We start from the raw sequence: 22,679 nt of genomic DNA, 5'->3' as shown, positions 1-22,679 counted from the left end.
CATTAAGTAGTCTTTGTCCAAGCCTGTATTCACATGAAATAGTATTTGCAGTCACTATAGTGTTTTAAAGCTTCTGAATGTTTTTTCTTTTTTTTCAGAATTTTATTTTTTTTTACCACTGAATTTTTTTTGCACTGATAAAGTATTTGTTTTTAATTTAAGATCTCTAACTTTGAGGTCCTATTGAAGAAGCTGGTCCTGGAATACACAAATAATAGTCACAACAGATGTATAATAATGCATCACAACAGATTTTTCAATTACAAAGTAATATTTGTATGAACAATCATTTTTAAGGACAATGATGAAACCCCAAAAACATTATTTGTTCTGAAAAATATGTGTAATAAAAATATCCAGTAATATTCACCATCAATGTCTGGATGCAAATATATGCGAATAGAGTTTCATTTTAAAAATAAATAAATAAATATAATAAATAATATTACTAAAAGGACAGTAAGAAGTCCACAAGTTTGGGGAGCTTTCAGTGAGAAGATAGCATAACCTCGTCTCTCTGGAGGTGCATGTGAGTGGGATGCGAGCAGCTCTCCCACTGCCTCTGCTCAGGCAAACAAGCAGATTTAGCCGGGTTTTTGGACGTGAGAACAGGGACAGGATGAACCCTCGATGTCCCACGAGGCCAGTGGGATGCACTCAGGGTAAAGGAGGACGAATTCACTACACTGACTATGAGGTTCCTACAACACACAGACCAGTGGAAGAGTGTTTGTGAATGTTCACCATAGCATTTGAATTGGTATCTTTGCTTAGATTCTGTTTTTTTTTTAAGTGAACTGCATGTTCAACACTATTACAGGTTCCAAATCCTAAACATAGAGCAGAATTACTTTTCCACATGTTTTCAGTGAGGGTCTTTTCATGGTCAGAACATTGTTTCAGTAAAAGATGTGTCAAAGAACATGTTTTCTGAAGTCATGCAGGAGTAAATGCCAGAAGCTTACAAGCTTAAATACATTTCAATTACAAAGGCAGCACATCTCACACCTGCTATTAATTTAAACAGTATTCAGTGAAAGCATTCATTAAACCGATCTAGTAAAAGATGCAGACATCTGCATATACCACATCTAATACTGTTACTGGGGGAAAACTTTACAAATAATAAGAATAGCCATTTTATTGCATCTCATTTTAATGGCTAAGGAGACCAGAGCCAGGGAATATCAGTAAGTAAAAAGAAGTAAAAAATGTTGCTCCTCATTTGAATCTGCTAAACATATGAGATTGCACAGACCTCATCATGAATTCTTATACAACTTGTGATGAACACAAATTTTACTTAATCGAGTTCAGATTGTTTTCTACTATATTTCAACGTCACGTATCTGGTAGGAATTTGAAAGTAAGTTATTTTACGTATTCTGCAATATTAAAGCATTTTTTTTTTAATTAGAAAAAAATCAGTGGTGTCCCTCTCATGTCAGTTTATTCAGCCTACAGGGAGTTGTAGTGTAAGAGGCCCCATAAGCAGAGGCCCATGTTCCTCTACCTGAACGATCTCTGGTTCTCACAAGCTCTCTCAGGAAATGAGCTCACTAAGATAACTGTGCGTTAGTGGGGAAGTAGAGAAACACGGATGTATGGCCATTCATTGTTGTCAATGCTGTTTTTAAACTTAAAAGTCACATTGTGGAAAGACTGAAATCAATTGTGCCTGTTGATCCGTTATCAATTAGTTCTAGTTTTATGTCTGTTTCTATTACATATTATTAACATAATTAAGTTACACAAAGAGAATTTGAGTATTGTAAAGCTATTACTTCCTATGCTCATTACAGATGAGAGTGAAATTCTCTCTGAAAGGTGGTTTGAATGGAGAGAACTTGAGCTGCTTCTCCTGCTGGTTCAGAGGGAAACACTATTAAAATGCTTTGAATACCTTTCTAACTAATAGGATATAATGGAGAACTACAGAGAAGACGGTTTTAACTTTGGAAATCTTGTGGCTCTTATAAACATTACCGTTTACTTTGACTTAATAATACACTTTCATAAATTTTACTCCTATATAATAGTACCTCTTAATAAGAGGCTTTGTACAAGCTCACATTCTTTTTTTTTTCCTATAGGAGAGACATATTACAGAGTCTTGTCCATGTGCTTAAATGGCTGTGATCCAACTCGTGGTCCCCTGCTATTTGTAAATCATGGCCGCTGTGAGAATAACCATCCCAAGAATCCTAAAAAAAACTAAGGACGGTGTCTTCTGAGACTGATTCATGTATGACCGTGTTTCTATACTCCCAGAGCATGGAGTCTATACAAATGAAATGTAAACTATTTTTGACTTTTTTTTTATATTAAAATCCAGCAGTAGTGGGATAGTTTGAGCATGATGTATGTAGGAATGTATGTACATTGACATATGTAATGTATGTGAAAATATTTGTTACATTATTATATTATCTTTATATACACTATTATTTTGATAAAATAATGAATAAAGCAATATAATACTATTATAAAACAATATTCTTATTTGTAATTCTAAACAAAGTTCTTTTTGAGGCTGTTCAAGCCTCAAATATTTCAGTCTAAAACTTTGTTTCATCTTGATCCAATGGAGAATATTCAACATAATACTCTTCTTTTGTTCAGTGTTTCAGACGAGACAGTTTCAGACTTTCTGTGTTGAGGCTTTAAGTTTTAGAGGATGAATGAAACATATTTGAAAGATGATTAAATCTATTTGATTTATTGGAATATCTTGAGGGCATTAATAGCCTTTGAGTGACACAAGATCTTTTGAATCAACATTTTGCACAAATGCAGTAGATATTTTCCTAAAATAGAAGGACATGAAAAAAAGACAATGGAAAAAAAGAAGAAAAACTATGCATTTCCTGTAGAGAAAGAGCAGAGAAACAAACAGTTCCTACTGCAGAATTTTATAACATGAAACTGTTCATAGAGTTTTCATAGATTAGTTTAATATACATATATCATCCATGTGCCAAAAATTGTAAATAATAATAATAATCATAATCATAATCATAATAAACTCTATAAATGAAAATTTTCTTTATTATAGGGTGACCAAATGTCAGGCTATAAGGGAACCGTAAACATTCTATAACTAGTTTTTGGAAATACTAAGCACAGACGCTTTGATTACAGGGTCTGTTTTTAGCCTTTTTTTAAAAACATGTATGTGTAATGTCTCCAGATATTTTTACTCAACATTAAGGTAAATGCAATGGCACATAATTTTCTGGCACCTTTAACATTAAAAGATCCTGGCTTTGATTTTATCATGGAAACTCACCCACATCTCTGGTTAGAGATTGCATTTAGAGGATCTGAAGCATTTCCATGAGGATGTAATATAAGCCTGGATTAAGCAGAGGATGTGTGGGTTTACTCCCTAAATGGAAAGATTCTGATCTTCCATAACCGTCACACCCGTGTAAGTCCTGATAAATGATCCAGTCTTTATCTTTGGGTTAGGTATCCAACACTGAAAATAGTTCTTTTTTCGATCTGCTTTTTAGTTGAGCTCTGATCTGGCATATACAGATGCAGATACATGTTTTGCCATCCTGATGTAAATGCAATAAATGTTGCTTTACTAAAACAACCCTTATATAACACTAAAAACATTTATCCATGTATAATTGAATATCATGTCATGGGTATCATTTCTAAATATATACATACATATATATACATACACACAGACAGTGAACATGATATGCCGTTATCTCAAATATGTACACAAAGTTTGCAAGATTGCCTGTCTATAAACTGTATTCTTGGATGACTTCATCCTAGTGGTGTAGCCAGTCTTCATAAGGTTTTCATTCACAGTGCAACCCCATGGAAAACAAAAGCATCCTTTGGCCATTTCCACCACAGGAAAGAAGTCTTCCTTTTTTGGCTATGCCATCTGAGGGAGGATGAATGAACAGTGCTGGAGCCATGCCTTGAGTCCAATGATACTGAGCTAAAACACAAAGAATAATAAAGGAATCCAAGAGAATCAGATATGGGAGGTGTGTCGTACATCACATAAGAATAATAAGAAATAAGAATATTTCAGTGATGTGTGTTATAATAAGAAACTGTTTATGAGACAGTCACATTTATACTAATTAATATTAGCCATACCCTAAAACTGGACTTTCAGAAAGGGATAATTTAAGAGAGATAAATATATAATTTATTCCTCATTTCCCTTCTCATCTCATTTACTTCAGTTATTTTTTTACTCTCTCCATTTTTGCTGCTGATCATCTCCAAGGCTTTTATTTTAGGCTTATCATCACACTCCTGGGACACCTGTAATGACAATGAGCTTTAACTAATTTTGAAAACCTAAAGAACACATCTGGGGAGGTGGGTTAAAATCAGATAAGACAGATGCACTTATTCAAAGAGAGCTACAGAAATTGTTGGAGAAGTCTCCATCTAAATATTTCCTCAACTTCTAAGAATACCAATAAGATAAAACCTATTAAAATGGAAAAAGTATAAGAAGAAAAACATCAAAAGTGTGTGTGTGTGTGTGTGTGTGTGTGTGTGTGTGTGTGTGTGTTTGTGCGTGTGTATGTGTGTGCGTGTGCGTGCGTGTGTGTGTGTGTGTGTGTGTGTGTGTGTTTGAGTCTTTAATGAGTATAGTAACTTAGTTAAGTGTTCAGTGAAGAGGTAGGCCCTTAGTCTTTGTTTGAAAAGTGACAGTGATTCATTCAGGCAGCCAGGTGGAGTTTACTGCACCACCTGGGGGCCCAGACAGAAGGCTCTTGGTGCATGCCTTACTTGTATCTTGAGGGATGGTTGGTCAAGTCAAGCCATGCAAAAAGCTCAAAGGAAACATGATGCAGAATGGGGTATGATAAGTGCCTTCAGGTAGGTAGGGGCGGTTTTCTTTTTTTCTTTTGTAACGTGGAAGATTGAAAGCAAGCTTAAAAAAGATAGAAAGCAAGCTATACAGTATTCCGGAGTGCTGTTGCATAGATCTGATTGCAGTAGAGAATTGTAGTAGTCCAAAGGTTGAGACGACAAGGAACTGTAAAAGCATTTGAGTGCCCTCCATAGGGGAAAACTCCAGAGAATACTGAAAGAAGAAACCTACAGGACTGTGTCAGATTAGTCAACATAAGAAGAGAATCATGGCTGGTTATCCAGAAGGTTTGAGGTTTGTCCAATGGTGTGACCCAAGATTTCCCAAGGATATCACAAGATCCAAATAGAATGAATTTCAGGGTTATACAGCAGATCAGATTTCTGAAATTTTAGTTAATGAGATGGAATATATACATTCCAAGATATAAGCTGAAAAATGAATGTCTGGTGGAGAAAATGGATATGTTGAGTATCATTAGCATAGCAGTGGTGTGAAAAAAACAGGTGAATACATTGTTACCTCACTGAGAGATTGGGAATAAAGGGAAAAATAAGAGGACCAAGCAATGACCCTTGTGAGACACCAATTGAACCCTTCTCTGATGTGTCACCTGATAGGAAGCAAACCAAGTTTTTGCCACACTGCTTTGCCATTTATTACAAACCCTTTTGCTGGTGGACAGTAGTCTTGTCATTTAACATATTGAAGGCTGCTAAGAGGTCAAAAAGGATAACAACCAGTGATCATTTATTGGGAGACTGTGGTTATACTGAAAAAGAAAGATAGCTGTTTTTATACAGCACATACACAAAAGGATACAATGATACCAATTGTACTTTGAGCACAATGAACAAATGTTTTACACAATTACATAATAGGCTTTTTCTAGACAAAATCATGGCTGGTCATTGAGTTTACTGATGTCCTGTACCTGAGTTACGGATCCAAATATGTGGTTGACATCAGAATCCATCTGAAAGTTCAAGATGAGGCCTTTTTAAATGCATCACCTAAGTAGCATCAGGTTTACACAATGGCCTTTTGAATAAAGAAACCAATGGAAAGACTATTCACAGAAATCAGAAACCGATTCTCATATGATTCTTACTAGTTGGAAAAGAACCTAAAAGAATGGCTAAGAATGTGTTGTTTTACTGAATCCATAGCACTGTATTTCCAACCAATGGTTAGAGACTTAACATACATAATAACAAACACAGAAATGCAAGGAGTGAAAGTACTTTAAATGTAACACCATAGGTCTGCAACCTCACTTGGTATGTATTTACAATGTGCAATGTCTTCTTAACAGCTTTACCCTGGTGGCTTCATAGTGGTTTGTGCCTCTGTGCATGAATTACACAAAGAGGTCTAGGTGCTCAGGGAATTTCCCACCGTTTATGTTTTAATACTGAAGATAATTTTTCACTCATCTGAGGGGTTTGTATTAGTTTCACTTGGATCTGTTCTCTTACATCAGGGAGCCTTCTTGAGCCTTCGTTTTGAATATCCTCCTTAATTCAAGTTCATGGCAGCAAGAATACCACACTAAACCAAACAAACCTTATTAAGTACTGCTTCAATTGTTTTACATTTCCAACTGTAGTTTTTGAAGGTAATATAGTTCTCTAAAACCTTTGTCTTGCACTGATTTTCAATTTGTTTCCTGTGTCATTACTGTAACTTGAGTGATTAATGGGATTTTTGTATATATTGCCTAAAACCATATTTTATAGATTGATTGTTTTTTTGCAGTCTAATTGAAATCCTTTGTTCTAGATTTCAAACTGTTCACAGTTGTAATCACCCACTATTCTATTCTTCATACTGTCACTCTGGTTTGATCCTTTGTGTCTACTAATACAATGCATTCTCCATTATGAACCTTTACAGATTCCCCAAGGCAGCCTGATGTTCTCTATTGTGTTCCTGCATTCAAATACACCAGTGTGCACTTGCCTTTGTTTTGACCGGAACATATATCCCCCACCACTCCCCCTGATTTGCCTAGTAGTGAGCCAGGACACTGCTAAAAGGACAAAGACGTGTAGTTCACACTAAAGAGATGTGACAACACTGTTCACACAGCTGTCTATGAAGGTCAAGGGGAAGCACCGGGGTTCCAGCACAAAGCACCATACCAACTATTTATTGTTGTGGTTTTAAATCTGCTCACTAAAATTCACCAGAAATGCAGGTCATGTGAAATGGTATTTAAAAAAAAAGTATAGTTAAAAAAGCCTCAAAAGTGTGATTAATCCACTGAGGTCCACAAAAGTGAAAGTGCAATTTTTTTATGATTCAGTACACAAGTGTTGAGTGTAGATAACCCTCCAATTTTCTTGATATTCTGTATAGTTAAATGGCATATATACCTATAAAGACATATATACGACTACTGTTCCCAAGAGACACACATACTAGCTCTCCAAAGGCATTTTGCCCCATCTAGTGACAGCTTCATAGTTTGTTAGCCAAAGATGTGTACAGTAAGTAAATCCAGTTACAACTGGACAACTGGTTAGGACATGTCCTTGTGCTCTCTGCCATCTAGTGGGTATTAATGTTCTAACATTGTGGGCTTCTTCCTAGTGTCCATATCACCACCTGTCACATTTAAAGCTTACTTTTATATTTTTGGATTGGCAAATGAAACATTACACTATAAACAAATGCTTATCCAGTGTCTTTATAACTGTCAGTGTCACTGGACAGTGTTACTGATGTTATTGACTTGCCATACTGCAAAATAACATACATTACTTCAAAAACATAAATCATTATTAAGTATCACCAGATTAGCACTACTACATATTCAGACTAGTACTACTAATAAAATACTTGAATTCATCACAGTAAAAAGTATTACCGCGGTTGCTTTACTTGTTGTCGTTGCTTTGTTAATATTAAATGGATCACTTCATCCAATGTTCCATTTTCCACATCTGCTGCAGTTATTTCCTGCTTCCTGTCTGAAGTCTTGATCCCTCATATTATGAATGTAATGTAATAGTATGAACTAAATCAATGGTGTCAAAGTCAATTTCTGGCTCATGAAACATTTGTTTTTTTCCTTCTGTAGTATAACTTTTGATACATCCAAAAACTAGGTTCTGAAATCTGAATGCAGGTCTCTAGATTTTAAAAAAGGGCTTTCCATCTTTATGCATTATTATGTCATAACATTATTTATACATTTTCTGATATTTTATTTACTGTTTATATATACAATTTTTTGCATTTACAAAGTTAATTTTTTCTCATTATTTTTTTCCCTTCTATAGTATAACTTTTGTAACATCCATAAACTAAGTTTTCATCTTTAGATTTAAAATAAAAAAAAAAAGCTTTCCAACTCTATGCATTATTACATCATAACATTGTTTATACAATATTTATACATTTTCTGATTTATTTTTATTGGGGTTTTTTTGGAGTTTTTTTTTTTTAATTTACAATTTTTTTCTTTGGAAACGCATATTTTGTTAAAAGCAGTAAAAAAGCAAACAAAAAAACAAACAAACAGTAAAACCTCTTCATACCATTGTCAATTTCTTTGCTACAACAGAAACACCACCCAGATTTAATTGTCTATTTCTTTTTGGTCGTGAGTTAGGTTACTGTATTTATTTCTGTTTTATAATAGTGAAGTTAGTTATATTTCGTTGGTGTCTGTCAGGCTTCTTTAGCAGTTTAATACTTTATTACTAAGCATTTGGCCTAGACTACAATAATGGGACAAGATTAAGAGCTGCTTCGACATTGAACAAAGAAGTGTTACAAAATAAATTAGTAGGGAAGACTATTTATCTTATTATTAGGATTATTATTACTCTCACAAACGAGATAAATCAGATTAAGGTATCTGTATCATTGCACTACTAGACGGTAAATACTCCTAGTGGTCACCTTGGGTATTACACAGAAACGTGCATTTACAAAAAAAATTATTGTAGTCCCATTAAATCCTACTATTTTTTTAGTTATTTATTTATTTATTTATTTATTTATTTATTTATTTATTTGGGGGGGGGGGGGTTACATATTCTCGAGAATGTATTTAGTGGGTCCTTATTCATTGGTAAACCCTTTTATACATTATAAAATATATACCCTACCTAAGCAAGCTGCTATGTCTAATGGCTGAGTGCAAATGCTGCAGAGACAGATGGCATGGCATGATTGTCTGGAGCCTTAAAGACTCCATGATTGGTGTGTTGTTTTATCATCAGCCATGTTAGTCAAGAGTGGTGTAGGAAATAAGTCATGTAGGTTGGTAAGAACTTTGGGCAAACTCAATTTTTTGTTTAGATTTAAATATTTTAAAGTAATATAAATACATTTATATAAACATAGTATATAGTAAATATAATAAATAATAATAATAATATATACATTTAAAAAATATTTTGTATTTCTTTATTATAAAACATTGTGTGTGTGTGTGTGTGTGTGTGTGTGTGTGTGTGTGTGTGTGTGTTTATATATATAAAACATACAATAATGGGACGATATTGTGCACATATCTTATGACCACCTCCTAAAATCCCAGTTCAATCATTATAATGAAATATCTTTGTGTTCTTAATAGATATGTTTATTATGAGTGTGTTGAGTGACACGACCAGGCGCCAATGAAAACAAGGAGGGGGCGGGTTTAGAAGGTTAAGTGCTTTTCTACTGACATCCACGCCAACCGGTCTAAATTTACTGCGCGCGCAATTCCAACCAATCGCGTTCCTCGTAAAAGCTCGAATACGTTGAGCAGGCTGAGTTTTTTTTGTTTTTTTTTGAGTGACACGCTGACGCACCACTCACGCGCTCATAAACAAATTCGTCCAATCGCGCCTCGCAGTGGGCGGGGTTTCGAAAAGGGGGTTGGCTGCGAGGTATCATGGAGGATCAGTTAGAGAACAGCAGCCGTTGAAGAAAGCCGAGCTGTGGGGCCGCGCTTCGGAGTTTCCAACCAGTATATCGAACGTTCTTGTCCGCTGCGTTATCTTCTCACACAATGGAGATGAAGAAGAGGATCAGTTTAGAGCTGAGGAACAGAACTCCAGCCGAGGTGAGTTTTAATTATTTATTTTTTTCCCCTGAAACGATGTTGTATCTCAAACCTGTGTGTCTCCTGCGGACTGAGAGACTTCACTACGCGCCGCTCAGCACTTACACACCGCATGGGCGATTACGAGGATGCGGCTTAGACGTGAACGCTTATTTAACACACCGCATGATGTTTAATGTGTATTGTTACGACTTTAGGCTGTTTTTAAACACGCCGCTACGTCGGTGTTTGTCGAGAGTAACTCCGTGGTGTCTTGTGAAGCCGTTACTCTCCGTTTCGCTCTTCGTCCTGACGTCTAAAAGTAACGAGGACTAAACATAAAACACGGTTTGTTATCAAATGTCGTCCTTCAGTCACGGATTAATCAGTGAATGTTGACATCTCGTCATCCGGCTGTTATTTTGAGGTAAATACACCGGTTAAGTCGTTATTGGACTTTTTAAAATACGTCGTTACGGTTATAATATTTATTCCGAACATGTCACCAGATGGAATCGGTTCGTTACGGTGTGTTTATCGCCGGTTTATTTCGGTATCGGCTGGTCGGAGCTGGTCATGAGAGCGGTTTGCTCTCCTGAGGCGGACATCTTGGGCTCCAAGTCTTCAACACTAAACGTTCAACACGCTGTAACCGACACTGATCACAGATCAGTCGTGTGTCGGTTCACTGGTGTACCGAGCGTGTTTTCTCGTCTTGTGTAATCGGTACAACCCGCGCGCGTGTGTGTGTCTCGCGCCTCCGTGCGAGTGTGAGCGAGAGAGAGAGAGAGAGAGTGTGTGTGTGTGTGTGTGTGTGTGTGTGTAGAAGAAGAAGGAGCGCGTGCGAGGAGAGAAACGGCATTTTGTCGCCGTTCTTCTTCTTCCGTGTCCATAATAACCACGGCGTGATTATATAACGTGTTTACAGGATTTTATCTGTATATATTCGACATTAACCGGCTATTTTGAGAGAAATTGTTCGTTGTTTTGTTTTTTTTTTTTGTACTTGAAGGAATGTGGCAGATGGTGAGGTGCGCGCGCACACACACACCCCTCCCTACCAGCTTCAGCAGTATTATAGTTCAGCCTAAACTGCAATGGTGGATTAGCATTTGTTTCGACTTTGACATGTTTACAAATAAACCTTAGTGAATAAGCACACTGTGTGTGTGTGTGAGTGTGTGTGTGGGTGTGTGTCCAGTAAAAGTAGTTTGTGAACGCCCTTGCGTTCTCCAGCGCCTTCTGGTGAAACCTTCACAGGTGCTCAGTTCAGCTCCTTCACCTGTAGGTGGTGCATGGGGCTAAAACTAGGTGGATTCAGTCAAAAATAAATCATCTGAAACACAAATGTCACATTTCAGACTGAAACAGTATCTGCTTTAGATGTCATTCGAAGATTCATGCCTGGAATCATACATATTCAATCAAAAGTCAACTTCACACTAGAAGCCTTATTGGTATGGTGATAAATGATATTAAATTCAACCTTTCTTTTATAACATCGATTAGAAGATGCCTGACCTTTTGTTCCCAAACCTACTGCGACATATTTTGTTTCTTGAAAGTGACTCTTCCATGTATTGGGACGCTATTTTTGCTGTTTAATTCCCCCAGTTGGTCTGAAACCAGATGTTAGGAATATAAATATTAAAGTTTATTTGATTAACGCACCGAACATGTCCAGTGACCACGTCGTGTTTCAGAGACCCATATACAGTCGCACTGTCCCTGCAGGTGGCACAGCTGGTTGTGGACAATTGCCGCTCGAGTGACGGAGAGATCGAGGGGCTCACAGATGACTTCAAGGAGCTGGAGTTTCTCAGCATGGTTAATGTTGGTCTCACGTCACTGGCCATGCTGCCATCGCTGCCCAAACTGAGGAAGGTCAGTCATTACACCAGGACAGCTTTGAAAACAAGTCACAAATTGATCAGGAAATTGTTCATATGCTTAACATTTGTGGAATTAGTAGACTTTATTTTGATGCGTGAGGTCAAGACAAATAAAAACCTTTCACTTTAAACCTTTAGAAATTAAGTCAGTTAGACATTGTACATGAATTAAAGTAATTACATGCCCATAAACATATATAGGAATAAACAGGAAAATCTAGTTGTTTTATTTTTTTATATATGTAATTGCTTATAGTTTTTTTTTTTTTCTTGTTTTTGTTTTTTGTTTTTTTTTCCTCCCATAACCAGTTGGAACTGAGTGACAATAACATCTCAGGCTCTTTGGAGATACTTGCAGAGAAATGCCCCAATCTGACATACCTGAACCTGAGTGGCAACAAGATTAAAGAACTCAGCACAGTGGAAGCCTTGGTAAGGGACTTGGGTCTTGGAGCATTTTTATTGTCATACATCAATAAGTTACTAATGCAGTTGTTGGTGTTCTAATATTTTTAATAGTTTTATCTATCTAAATAACATTCTAAAGCCAGGCTTATACCGTACAAGAGAAAATTTGTCGTCTGAATGCATTTCACAGCTTGATTTGTATGATACTTCACAACACACTGCACACTTAGTCCAAAATTAAATGTCTGCGATGCCACGAGTTACCTCAATCATTCTGAGCACATTCAGGGTTGACCTTTTTTGGCCTTTCCACTGTAACCCTCAGCAAAATCTGAAGAATCTGAAAAGCCTGGACCTTTTTAACTGTGAGATCACAACGCTGGAGGAGTACAGGGAGAGCATTTTTGAACTACTGCCTCAGGTCACATACCTGGATGGCTTTGATGCAGAGGACAATGAGGCTCCTGACTCCGAGGATGATGGTGAGTGGTGTGTGTTAACATGAAAATGTTAGCATAAAACTTGTATTCTGTTACTGGAATATTGAAAAATGTGACGTTCTGTTACAGGACATGCTTTCACAATTAAAGTACAACTAGAGTTAATTTAGTTCCTCTCCTGTGTTTAAGTCTGTGGTGGCTCAGATGATGATGAAGATGGTGAGGAAGGAGCTGGGCCTGTTGGTGATTACGAGGAAGACGAAGATGAGGAAGAGGAGGACGAAGACGAATCAGAGAGTGGAGAGGTTGGGCTGTCCTACCTGATGAAAGATGATATTCAGGTAATGTTATTGTTGAATTTGCTGAATACCATCTCACTTAACATATTTGAAGTATATATGCTGTAGTGTTACATATGTACTGGTTATGTTTTCTTGTAACAGGATGAGGAAGATGATGATGACTATGTAGAAGAGGAACAGGAGGAGGAAGAAGGTGAGGGTAAGTGTAAAACCCCCACAGAGATTTTTTTTAGAATCTTTTGGTTTTAATGTGCTCTCATATGACACTTGTGGATTTTGTACTTTAGAAGAGGAGGCAGGGGTTCAGGGGGAGAAGCGGAAGAGAGACGCAGAAGATGAGGGTGACGATGATGAAGATGATGACTAGCCCCGTGTGTCTGTTGAGCAACTTTGAAAAATGTGTGATCTTGCAGATTTCTTTTCTTTTTCTTGTATACCATAGATATCACTGTAGAGGCTAAATGTTTTCTTTTGATAAATACATAATATACTATATAAAAGGGGTTTATTGATCATTCATTTATAGCCATTCCAAGTTTTTATCCCAGCATGAGAATCTCATCATTGTGGCTGTGTGGTGGTGGGAGGGGAGAGGTCTGAGCAGTTTTGATGTGTCTCCACAACTTTATCCGTGGACACTGGGCCACTGTGGAAACCGGTAGGGGAATTGTCACAGCAACATTGTTCTGTAACACACAGAACTATAACTCTGCAAGTCTGGTTGTGTTTAACCTGCCAGTGACTTTCCCCAAGATCTTCTCCAAGAGTCGGCCTGCTCCTCATCTACCTCTCCGGGCAGCCTCAGTTTCAGCCCACTACGGAGCATCGAGCCACTGATCTCTATCTAGCAGCACTCTGGGTCTTGGATCGACCGATCCATGCAGAAGAATCGATCATCATCGGGCACTAACTTTGAAAGGGATTCCTCCTCTTGATTTATCTTAAGCCACCTTCAGGCTTGTTCAAAAAGACAGCCCAGAGTGTGATGTATGAAAATGTGATGTAAATTACCTGAAAGCAAGGGAGGGGTGGAGTGAAGTGTAGCATACTGTAGTCATCTTGAAGGGATCTATTTTAATTGGAGTTGGACTTTGTGCTTAAAAAAAGTCAGGACATCACATTGAAGTGAACAGAAGTTATTAAATTAGCATTTTTTTCTCCTACATCATGCAGAATTCAATTTTTGAATTTTGTCTGTAGCAAGGTTTTGTTCTCTTTTAAGGGAGACATTGCACGTAATGATCAGGTTTAATGGCTTTGTTGGATTAATTGATACCCTTATGAAGTTTTATTCTTATGTTTTGGTGTGGAAATGGGTTAGTTTATACCTTTTGTGGGAGATATTTTACAGAATAGTACCTTTAAACTAATGTTCGTATGGCAATATGTACAGTATATAGTGTATGTTGCAACTGGTCAATGTTAGTGTGTGTGTGGTGTGTTTGTTGTTTGGTTTTTTTTTTGTTTTTTTTTAATTCATTGGATTTGTTTGGTTAATTGTTTTAATACAAACCATATGTCAGGCTAGTCCCTAGATGCAGGTCTTCTTTGTTAATATTTTGTTTTTCAGTACTTAGCTGTGTTTCTGACTATATATGAGTTAAACTTCTCTGGTGGGATTTAGTTTTGTTTGTTGTTAATTATTTGATTTTTTTTGTTTGTTTGTTTTTTGTTCTTGTCTTTTTCCCCATTTTTTTAGAAAACAAAAAATAAACACAAAAAAATGACATGATTTAAGAAATAATTTGATGAAAGTATAAACTATTTTATCCAGTAATGCATTGTATTAGTACTTCTTGAGGTTGACAAACTCTCCACAGGTGCTGATGTTCACCTGGGGGCTTTTTGGGAGCAAGGCTAATAAACATGAATTGCTGTAAGTAATTTATTACCATGTACTAGTGCAGTCATTTGCTGCACAAGTCTGGTCTAAAAACTGACAGGCAAATGTATTTTGAATATTTACAAATTCAGACCCAACTGTTACGTCCAGTAGGACAGATGAGGAAAAATACCCTGACATTTAAGTTTGAATTAGTAAAAAAAAAACAAAAAAAAAACTTAATCTAGTGTAAAGTAGAAATTTCATTATTAATGGAGTGAACTAGATTTTCTATTGAAACATATAACATTTTAATGTTGTAAATATGGTAGTGTATTTGAGTTTATTAGCTTTTTTGTTTTCTTAAGACTACATCTAAGAAGCTGAAATTTGACCAAAAACAGTTCTTTTGAGCTAGTCCCTAAATAAACTTGCTATATTTTGGTTCCTCTTAGGTTGTATAAGTAATCCTACCCGTGTTATCTTAAGCAGCTCTTTAAGTAGTCCGCTGTGTGTTACTATACAGAGCTGCCATCTGCAAGCTGCCTGTACACAGCCTATTAGTTATTTATCAATACATATGCCTTCAGCATTGGGTTAGTGGGAAGGGGTGTGGACTGTCAAGCATACAAGAGCAGAACAGACAGGGTTACAAGACATTAATAACTCATGATTGGGGGACTGTCCTTTAAGCTAATAAGCAGTATTGTAGTACAGGGTAAGGGTGGAGCCATGATATTTCTCATTAGTAATTTAGGACATTGTTTGTTTTGTACTAAAGCAAATGAAAGAACAGTTTCACTGGAACTGTGCAAATTATTATTATAATTTTTTGTTATAAAATAGGTCATTCTTGCACTGCGTGTTAACAGGAGTATGATTATGGATTACTTTAAGGTAAACTATTCATTATTAATTCATCTTCAGTAACTGCTTTATCATGGTCATGGAGGACGTTAAGCCAAAGCCTATCCCAGGAAGACTGGGTGTGAGGCATTAATACACTGTAGAAGGGATGCCAGTCCATCACAGGGCACCATGTATACCTACATTTATATCTATGTGCAATTTGGAGTGTCCAGTCCACAATCTTAAATGTTTATGGTAGGTGATAGGAAGCAGGAGGGAGCCCACATATGCAGAGTGATATCCAAAAAGAAAAAAAAATAGGGTGAGGGTAATTGTGGCATAAATTTTGTCCAACGCTAAAGTCCAGTGACCCTTACACACTTGCAATTCAAGCTAATTGTTTTTGTTAACAGAAGAAAAATACTCTACATAATCTACTTACATAAATAGTACCATACTGTTCACATCATTTACACGTCAGTTTAGTCTTTGTATACATGGCTACAGTAAGATTTCTTGTTGAACAGAAAATAAAACGTATTCCAAATCTAAATACCCATATATTCATTTAGTGTGGATAACTAATTATTCATTTCCTATTTAATAGCATTAAGTTTTTCTAGGCACAAGAACCAGCTAAACACTGCCATAGTCAGATTTTGTTGGGATAGTAGCCGAACATTTATTTGCATATGTTCACCCCTAATGATAAAATACATCAGCTGAGGAAAATTCACCTGCTAATCTGCTCAAATGAACAATATGGGGGTTTTTTTGGCCCTATATGTACAAATCCACCCACTGGTAACAAGTTTTCCTAAACTGAAATGAAAATGTTCAGTTCAGACTCCTTGTCCAAATACTGTGTTAGGAATTCAGTTCACTGTTTTGTGGAGTTTAAAATCATTAAACTATAACAAAATGTAGTGATAGCAGTATAGAATTCTAAATCAATACACTGTAAGTGAGCTGTAGTGTGTTCTACATCATGACACTAACAGTGTGGAGATCTAAATCATTATACTCTTCATCCTAAAGCTAATCAGAGCTAAATACACTCCTGTATGATGCACAGTTTGACTCTATGCCAACTGTTCTGTTGCTTCCCCATTGACACCCAACCCCCATATTAACACTGTGTGTCTGAATTTCTGTTTCAGAGCACTAATTGGCGGATTAAAAAAATTCCATTATTTACAGCACTGAATCTTTAATTCGTGTGTGTATGTGTGTGTGTGTGTGTGTGTGTGTGTGTGTGTGTATATATATATATATATATATATATATATATATATATATATATATATATATATATATATATATATATATATTGTTTGTGTCATATACTTCCAGAACACAAAGACAACAACACAGACAATAAAAATAAGATGAAAATACAAATGTAAATACAAACAGACAAAAAAATAGAAAAATAAATAAATAGTATGTACAGTTTTGCTACAATTTGTTTATTTTTCGATTTTCTTTTGTCTATTTGTGTAACAAGGCTTTTATGTAAATCATCCAGCATTTTTTTTTTTTTAATAAAAGATACACGCAGTGCCTATAAATGTGTTATAAATGCCCCAGTGTGGGTATAAACAAACCATTACATTTTAATATAATTGTATCTGATGCTGATTACCACTTGGAGGAGCTCTTTCACCAGCCATCACTAAGGGAACATATTTAATTAAAAAAAAACATCCCAGTGCTCAGCTCATGACATGATAATATGTACAAGCAACTCCTTGCATTTGAGACCAGTGTGCATCTGTTTTACAGGGAACAGTAATATACACTCATATCCATTCAAATCAGATACCCTCCATCCCAGACAAAGTATTACTTAATTTACTGTTATGAATGAATGTAGGAATCAAAATTAATCCCACTGCACAATGTAATATATACATATAATATGTTGGCATAGGTCTGAAAGGTAGGTCATAGCTTCATGTTTAAAACTAGTTTTCCATACCAACCTGCAAAGCTTGAAATGTGGTTTTGAATTCCAGTTTAACGAATGATGTTTGCATACTAGTTTGCCTAGTATACTATTACTCAACATCCTATTCACCTGCATGTCCATGTCTGCCAATGCAAACACACTAGGCTTTGTGATGATGGGAAGCACATGTGCATGTGATGAATTGTAAGCAGGTCAGGTGTACATTAGCATTTCAGAGATTATCGTTGATGCAATGTTGAAAATATAATTTATATTATGTTAGATTTCAAGAGATCTGATGTAAGGTGAATCACTGCACTCACATATACAACTACATGTCACACAGCCTAAAGCTCATGCATGAACACGTTGTTTACGACCCCCACTGCCTTGCCTGAAGAGCAGAAGCTGTCCAATCAGCATGGCCGATACTGTGGAAGCCTTATATGGAGGGTATGGCATAAAGGGGGATAGGACTGTTCAGCAGCTGATGAACACTGTTTGGCTTTTGTTGTGTGACACAACGTTTATGCTAATCCCAGGAGAAAACATATATAACCCAACACATATGTGCCTTTTTGTATACATTATATATTAACAAAAGCTATATACAAATACAACTGGACTACTGGGAGACAATCAGCAGTTACTTACCAGGAAATGCAAATGATGCTACATAAAATCTAGATTTACAGATGTACGTAATACAGACAAGCTAGCAAATGAAACCTATATAGAAATCATTTTTTTCTATATATAAATAGGTGTTTGTGTGTACCAGACAAACAGATGAGAAGTGATTATGCCAAATCCAGCATGTAGCTTTTGTGATAATGCAGCTGCATTAAAAAAAACGCTGGACATGATGCTTTATTACATAACCCTGATATTTATTTGGATTAATAGATCATGTTTGTGTGACTTGGTAAATGTCAGCGAGTGTAGAATGAGAAAAGTGGAGATAAATTAAGAGCTTTGCCATATAAACTAATTTAAAATCTGGTTATATAATCTGAGTGAGTTTATATTGGTTTATCAGCATCACCATCCATTGTGAATGTTGACACAGTATTTACGGACACGTTATTTAGAAGATAAATTTGGAATCTTTCAAGCACCACTTGGAACCAGGAAACATCTCGTCCTAGCACAATATACTATTATGTGGTCTAAATTATTAGAAACTATAATTATCCACACAGAGAGAGTGATGAATTAAACATGTTTTCCCCAATGGCCTCTGTGTTATCATAAATGTATTCATAATTAATGCTTGGCACTGTTTTCCATAATCCTGGACACTCATGTTTGAGGCACAGTCTCAAAAAATATACAACTCTAAGAATGTACAAGGACATATATCCCACCCAGCAGAAAAAAAAATACCAAGAAGGACAGTAGACAGAAATATTTGTACCATTTTGATTAACTGGACTGTTCTTTTTCCATCTTTCCAAACACAGAGATTTGTACAGGCCCACTGGCATTTCCCGACTTGCTCACAGATAATACTTCCTATTCATGCTTTCTATATTTGTTCATACATATTCGCACTCTGCTGGTTTTGCATTTATCTTAATAGATTTTAGTTTAAAAACAGTGCAACAACCTTTGTTTTTAATACATAACATAATGTATGGTTGGGCTATGGTGATCCATGCACAGAGTTAATATGTTTAAAAAAGAAACCTTGCCCCGTTGACCCTGGAGTTGAGGAGAGACAAGAGGATTAGTCTCTGAAAAATGTATTCAAGTTCCTTAAATCACTAAGAAATGGATATTTTCTGAATACTGGGAAAAATATGACCTGACCAAACATTTTATTCGGCTTAATGGAGGTAGGTGTCAAACTATCTGTGACTTTTTCTGCAATATTACATCTTGTAAAATATACAAAATCCTAACCGTTTTGAAAGAGATACCAATTGATATTTTTTAGTTGCTATGTATAAAACAATTCAAGAGCTACCAGCTTATAGATGGTATAACATTGTAATATGGTTGTTCTAATTCTTGTTCTGGGTTTGATAATGTGGAATATGATTTTATCATTGTCATTTGGTCTCCTTAAACTCATTAAACTCTTGACATGCTGCTTTTATGTACTTTTTTCAGTTTTGCAAATGCATTTTTTCCCCCACTACTTTGTAATTACATTGTAGTTACTCAATAATATGATTAATGATGAACAGCTAAATAACAAGCTGGGACAATGAGGTGTATATCTAATGTTAGGTCTTTTTACAAACATACGTATTTAACATAATAAATACACATTAATGGTTAAAAGAATGTACACTTAGTATATATCTTATTGCTTTATGTTGTTATTATTTGTCATTTTTTCTGGGTAATGTGGTTGTCAGAATGTATCTCTCATTATCACATAAAGGTTATCTACAGTGTATTTCATGCCAATGTTGCCAATGATCATTTGCTTCCATTGGTGCATTATGTGCATGAGGTAAGAATGGTTTCACATACTGTAGGGATGACTGACCAATAACATACTGGCAAAGCATCTCCCAAGTGGAGAAGCCATATGGCCCTTTCTCTCTCTACTGCTGAGAGACTGATGTATTTGTGAATATGGGTCATTTTCAGCAGCTATTCTTTTTGCCACTCTCTCTATAAGGAAAATACTACTGTGACTGAAAGAACAGGGGTTTAGCATATGGCTCTGCGGCCCCAGTTCCACAATGTCATCACTGTAATGTCATTTGATTCAGCTGAGACACACTAAAGGTTTTCCTGCAAGGGTACGAATTCACAAAGCTATGTTCCATCCATCACCATCTCTCTCTCTCATACACACACACACACACACACACACACACACACACACACACACACATTTCATATCTTAGTTATTACGGACCTTCTAGACATTAATTAAATGCATCTAATTAATACTACACCAAATCAAATCCTAGCCTTAGGCCTAATAATTAAAAGCCCTTGTAGCTTTTTAGCATTTAAATTTAAAAAAATTAAAAATGCAGTTTGATTCCATTGTTATGACTAGCAAAATATCACTTCAAGGTCAAAACTGTCAAATACTGCTAAACCTTTCATTCTCTCTCTCTCTCCCTCTCTCTCTCTCTCTCTCTCTCTCTCTCACACACACACACACACACACACATAGACACACACACACACACACACAAATATACATGCACACATTATGCTGCTAATGTGTCATAGCACCTCTATTTGAACATTTCTATATATAAGCAACAGTGCAGCGACATGAGCTCCTATTTGCACACCCCCTTCCTTTTGATCACCAGCCCCTGGACATTAGTGATGTATCCTTCATGAACACGTCAATGTGAGCTGACTCTTTGCTGTGAACACCTGGATCTGTATAGCAGTAATTGATCATGTCTAGCTTTATTTGAAAGAATGATCATTATTTATGATATGATTACAGTGAGATATGCCCATAATACCAATGCTGGAATCTTACAACCAATGGAAAAAACACAAAGTTGACAACTTTAAGGCAAAAACAACACAGGTGTTAGACCACCAAAAACCACCATATTAGCTTTAGTAATATTTGACACAGATTATACAAGTTTCTTGGAGTACACTGGCAGGTAAAACACCATTCTCCTAAAAATATTCCCACATGTTTCTGTTCTGATGCTGGTGCTGGATGTGGAACAACATTGAAACAGAGAAGAGACCACTTCCTTCAGGTTGGAACTGTTTTAACGCTTTGTATTGATTTGCAGTCATGCTTCCCTCTAAGGGCACAAGTGGACACAAACCATCATAGTAAAAGGTCCCTAAATCATAACAGACCCACCAGATCTAGCCCTAGCTTGTCACTTGCCCATATGAAGAATCTTGCTTGTTTCACATTTATTTAAATTACAAATATTGTAAACTATTCAGTTTAGTTCATCTAAAATCTTTACTGAGCTTTACTATTTAATGAACAGAAAGAGTTGGTTTGTACTGGTGAGGTGACCTAATTCTCATTGCCTGACAATAGCTGGAATTCCCATTACCTTTTCATGGGGAAACCACAGATAATACTCACTAAACGATTACCTAATTACTGCTAGAAAAATGCTAAGAATAACAATACAGTATATTGCTATGTATTGTGGTTCTGTGGTAGTGACTCCGAATAGATATAAATGACCTGAATCTTGGGCTAGTTGAAAGAGAAGTGAGCTGACAGTCAAAAATGATTAGCTTATGAATCATTTATTCTAGTTGTGAAAAAACACACCTTTGCTGAATATTTGAATCCTTTGAAGTACCAAAGACAGGTCTGGACTGGGGATTAGGGACTTTCAGTCATGTACCATTCGCCCAATGACGAGAATCAATTTCATAATAAAGTGTGTTTGTGTTCATGAACACCCTTCTCCATAATAGAGGCGCTGATTAAGGCCAAAGCTCATACATAAATTATTTTAACACCAGTAATAACTATTTCTCAAGATCTTGTTCTAAATGAAACATATCTATAATCATAACTGCATTCAGGTTCAACTACACATTAGACATTTAGACATTAACCTTAATTGTTGGAAATTTTCACTGTTGTTGACAGCTTGTCATTGTACAGAGAGCATATGAAGCTAGAGTTAGAGTTTAATAATATATACTTCACACCTGCTTCAGCATGGTGAGCTCACACTTGTCTTTAAGTACATTTACAGTATCTCAGCTGTTCAGAGTGATGTGAATACACACACTATGTGATTAGTCAAGCATTCTGCAACCAAGGCCATACTGCATAAATATCAGCTCAGTGCCAAATTATTAATTCAGTGGCCTATGACTCACACCTACTCTGGCATAGGAAATTTAGCTGTAAACAGATTCTCATCATAGACAGACTGTTCTTCTTAATACACTTAAGACCAGCTCCTAGATAATCTTCATAATAATTTTTCACATTTCTGCCTTGAAAGAGGAACCGCACAAAAGAGCAAACAGTATATTAAGGGTACTGCTTTACATTCAGCTGACCCTACTATAACCCTTCACATCCACTGTAATTAAAACCATACAATTACACTCACTCGACAGAATCAAATGAAATAAATAAGTAGCTTCTGCAGCTCACAAAGATGCCATT

At 36.2% G+C, this 22,679-nt stretch overlaps 1 protein-coding gene across 2 annotated transcripts; it reads left to right on the top strand.

Moving 5' to 3' along the window:
- Positions 1-9,739: 9,739 nt before the first annotated feature.
- anp32e (acidic (leucine-rich) nuclear phosphoprotein 32 family, member E) lies at positions 9,740-14,730 on the top strand. Of its 2 annotated transcripts, none has more exons than XM_060897572.1 (7): positions 9,740-9,932; positions 11,646-11,795; positions 12,113-12,235; positions 12,537-12,693; positions 12,841-12,992; positions 13,095-13,146; positions 13,241-14,730. In XM_060897572.1, the coding sequence occupies exons 1-7, from the start codon at positions 9,879-9,881 to the stop codon at positions 13,318-13,320; spliced, it is 768 nt and encodes a 255-aa protein (XP_060753555.1). In that variant the 5' UTR covers positions 9,740-9,878; the 3' UTR covers positions 13,321-14,730. The 2 variants fall into 2 exon arrangements, with proteins under 2 accessions (XP_060753555.1, XP_060753554.1); XM_060897571.1 differs by having other exon boundaries at positions 9,741-9,932; positions 13,095-13,152.
- The last annotated feature ends 7,949 nt before the right edge of the window (positions 14,731-22,679 follow it).

This window comes from Tachysurus vachellii, chromosome 21 (genome assembly GCF_030014155.1).
Source record: "Tachysurus vachellii isolate PV-2020 chromosome 21, HZAU_Pvac_v1, whole genome shotgun sequence".
NCBI lineage: Eukaryota > Metazoa > Chordata > Actinopteri > Siluriformes > Bagridae > Tachysurus > Tachysurus vachellii.
The sequence above is the reverse complement of the archived record's forward strand: the minus strand, read 5'-3'. Positions and strand labels throughout refer to the sequence as shown.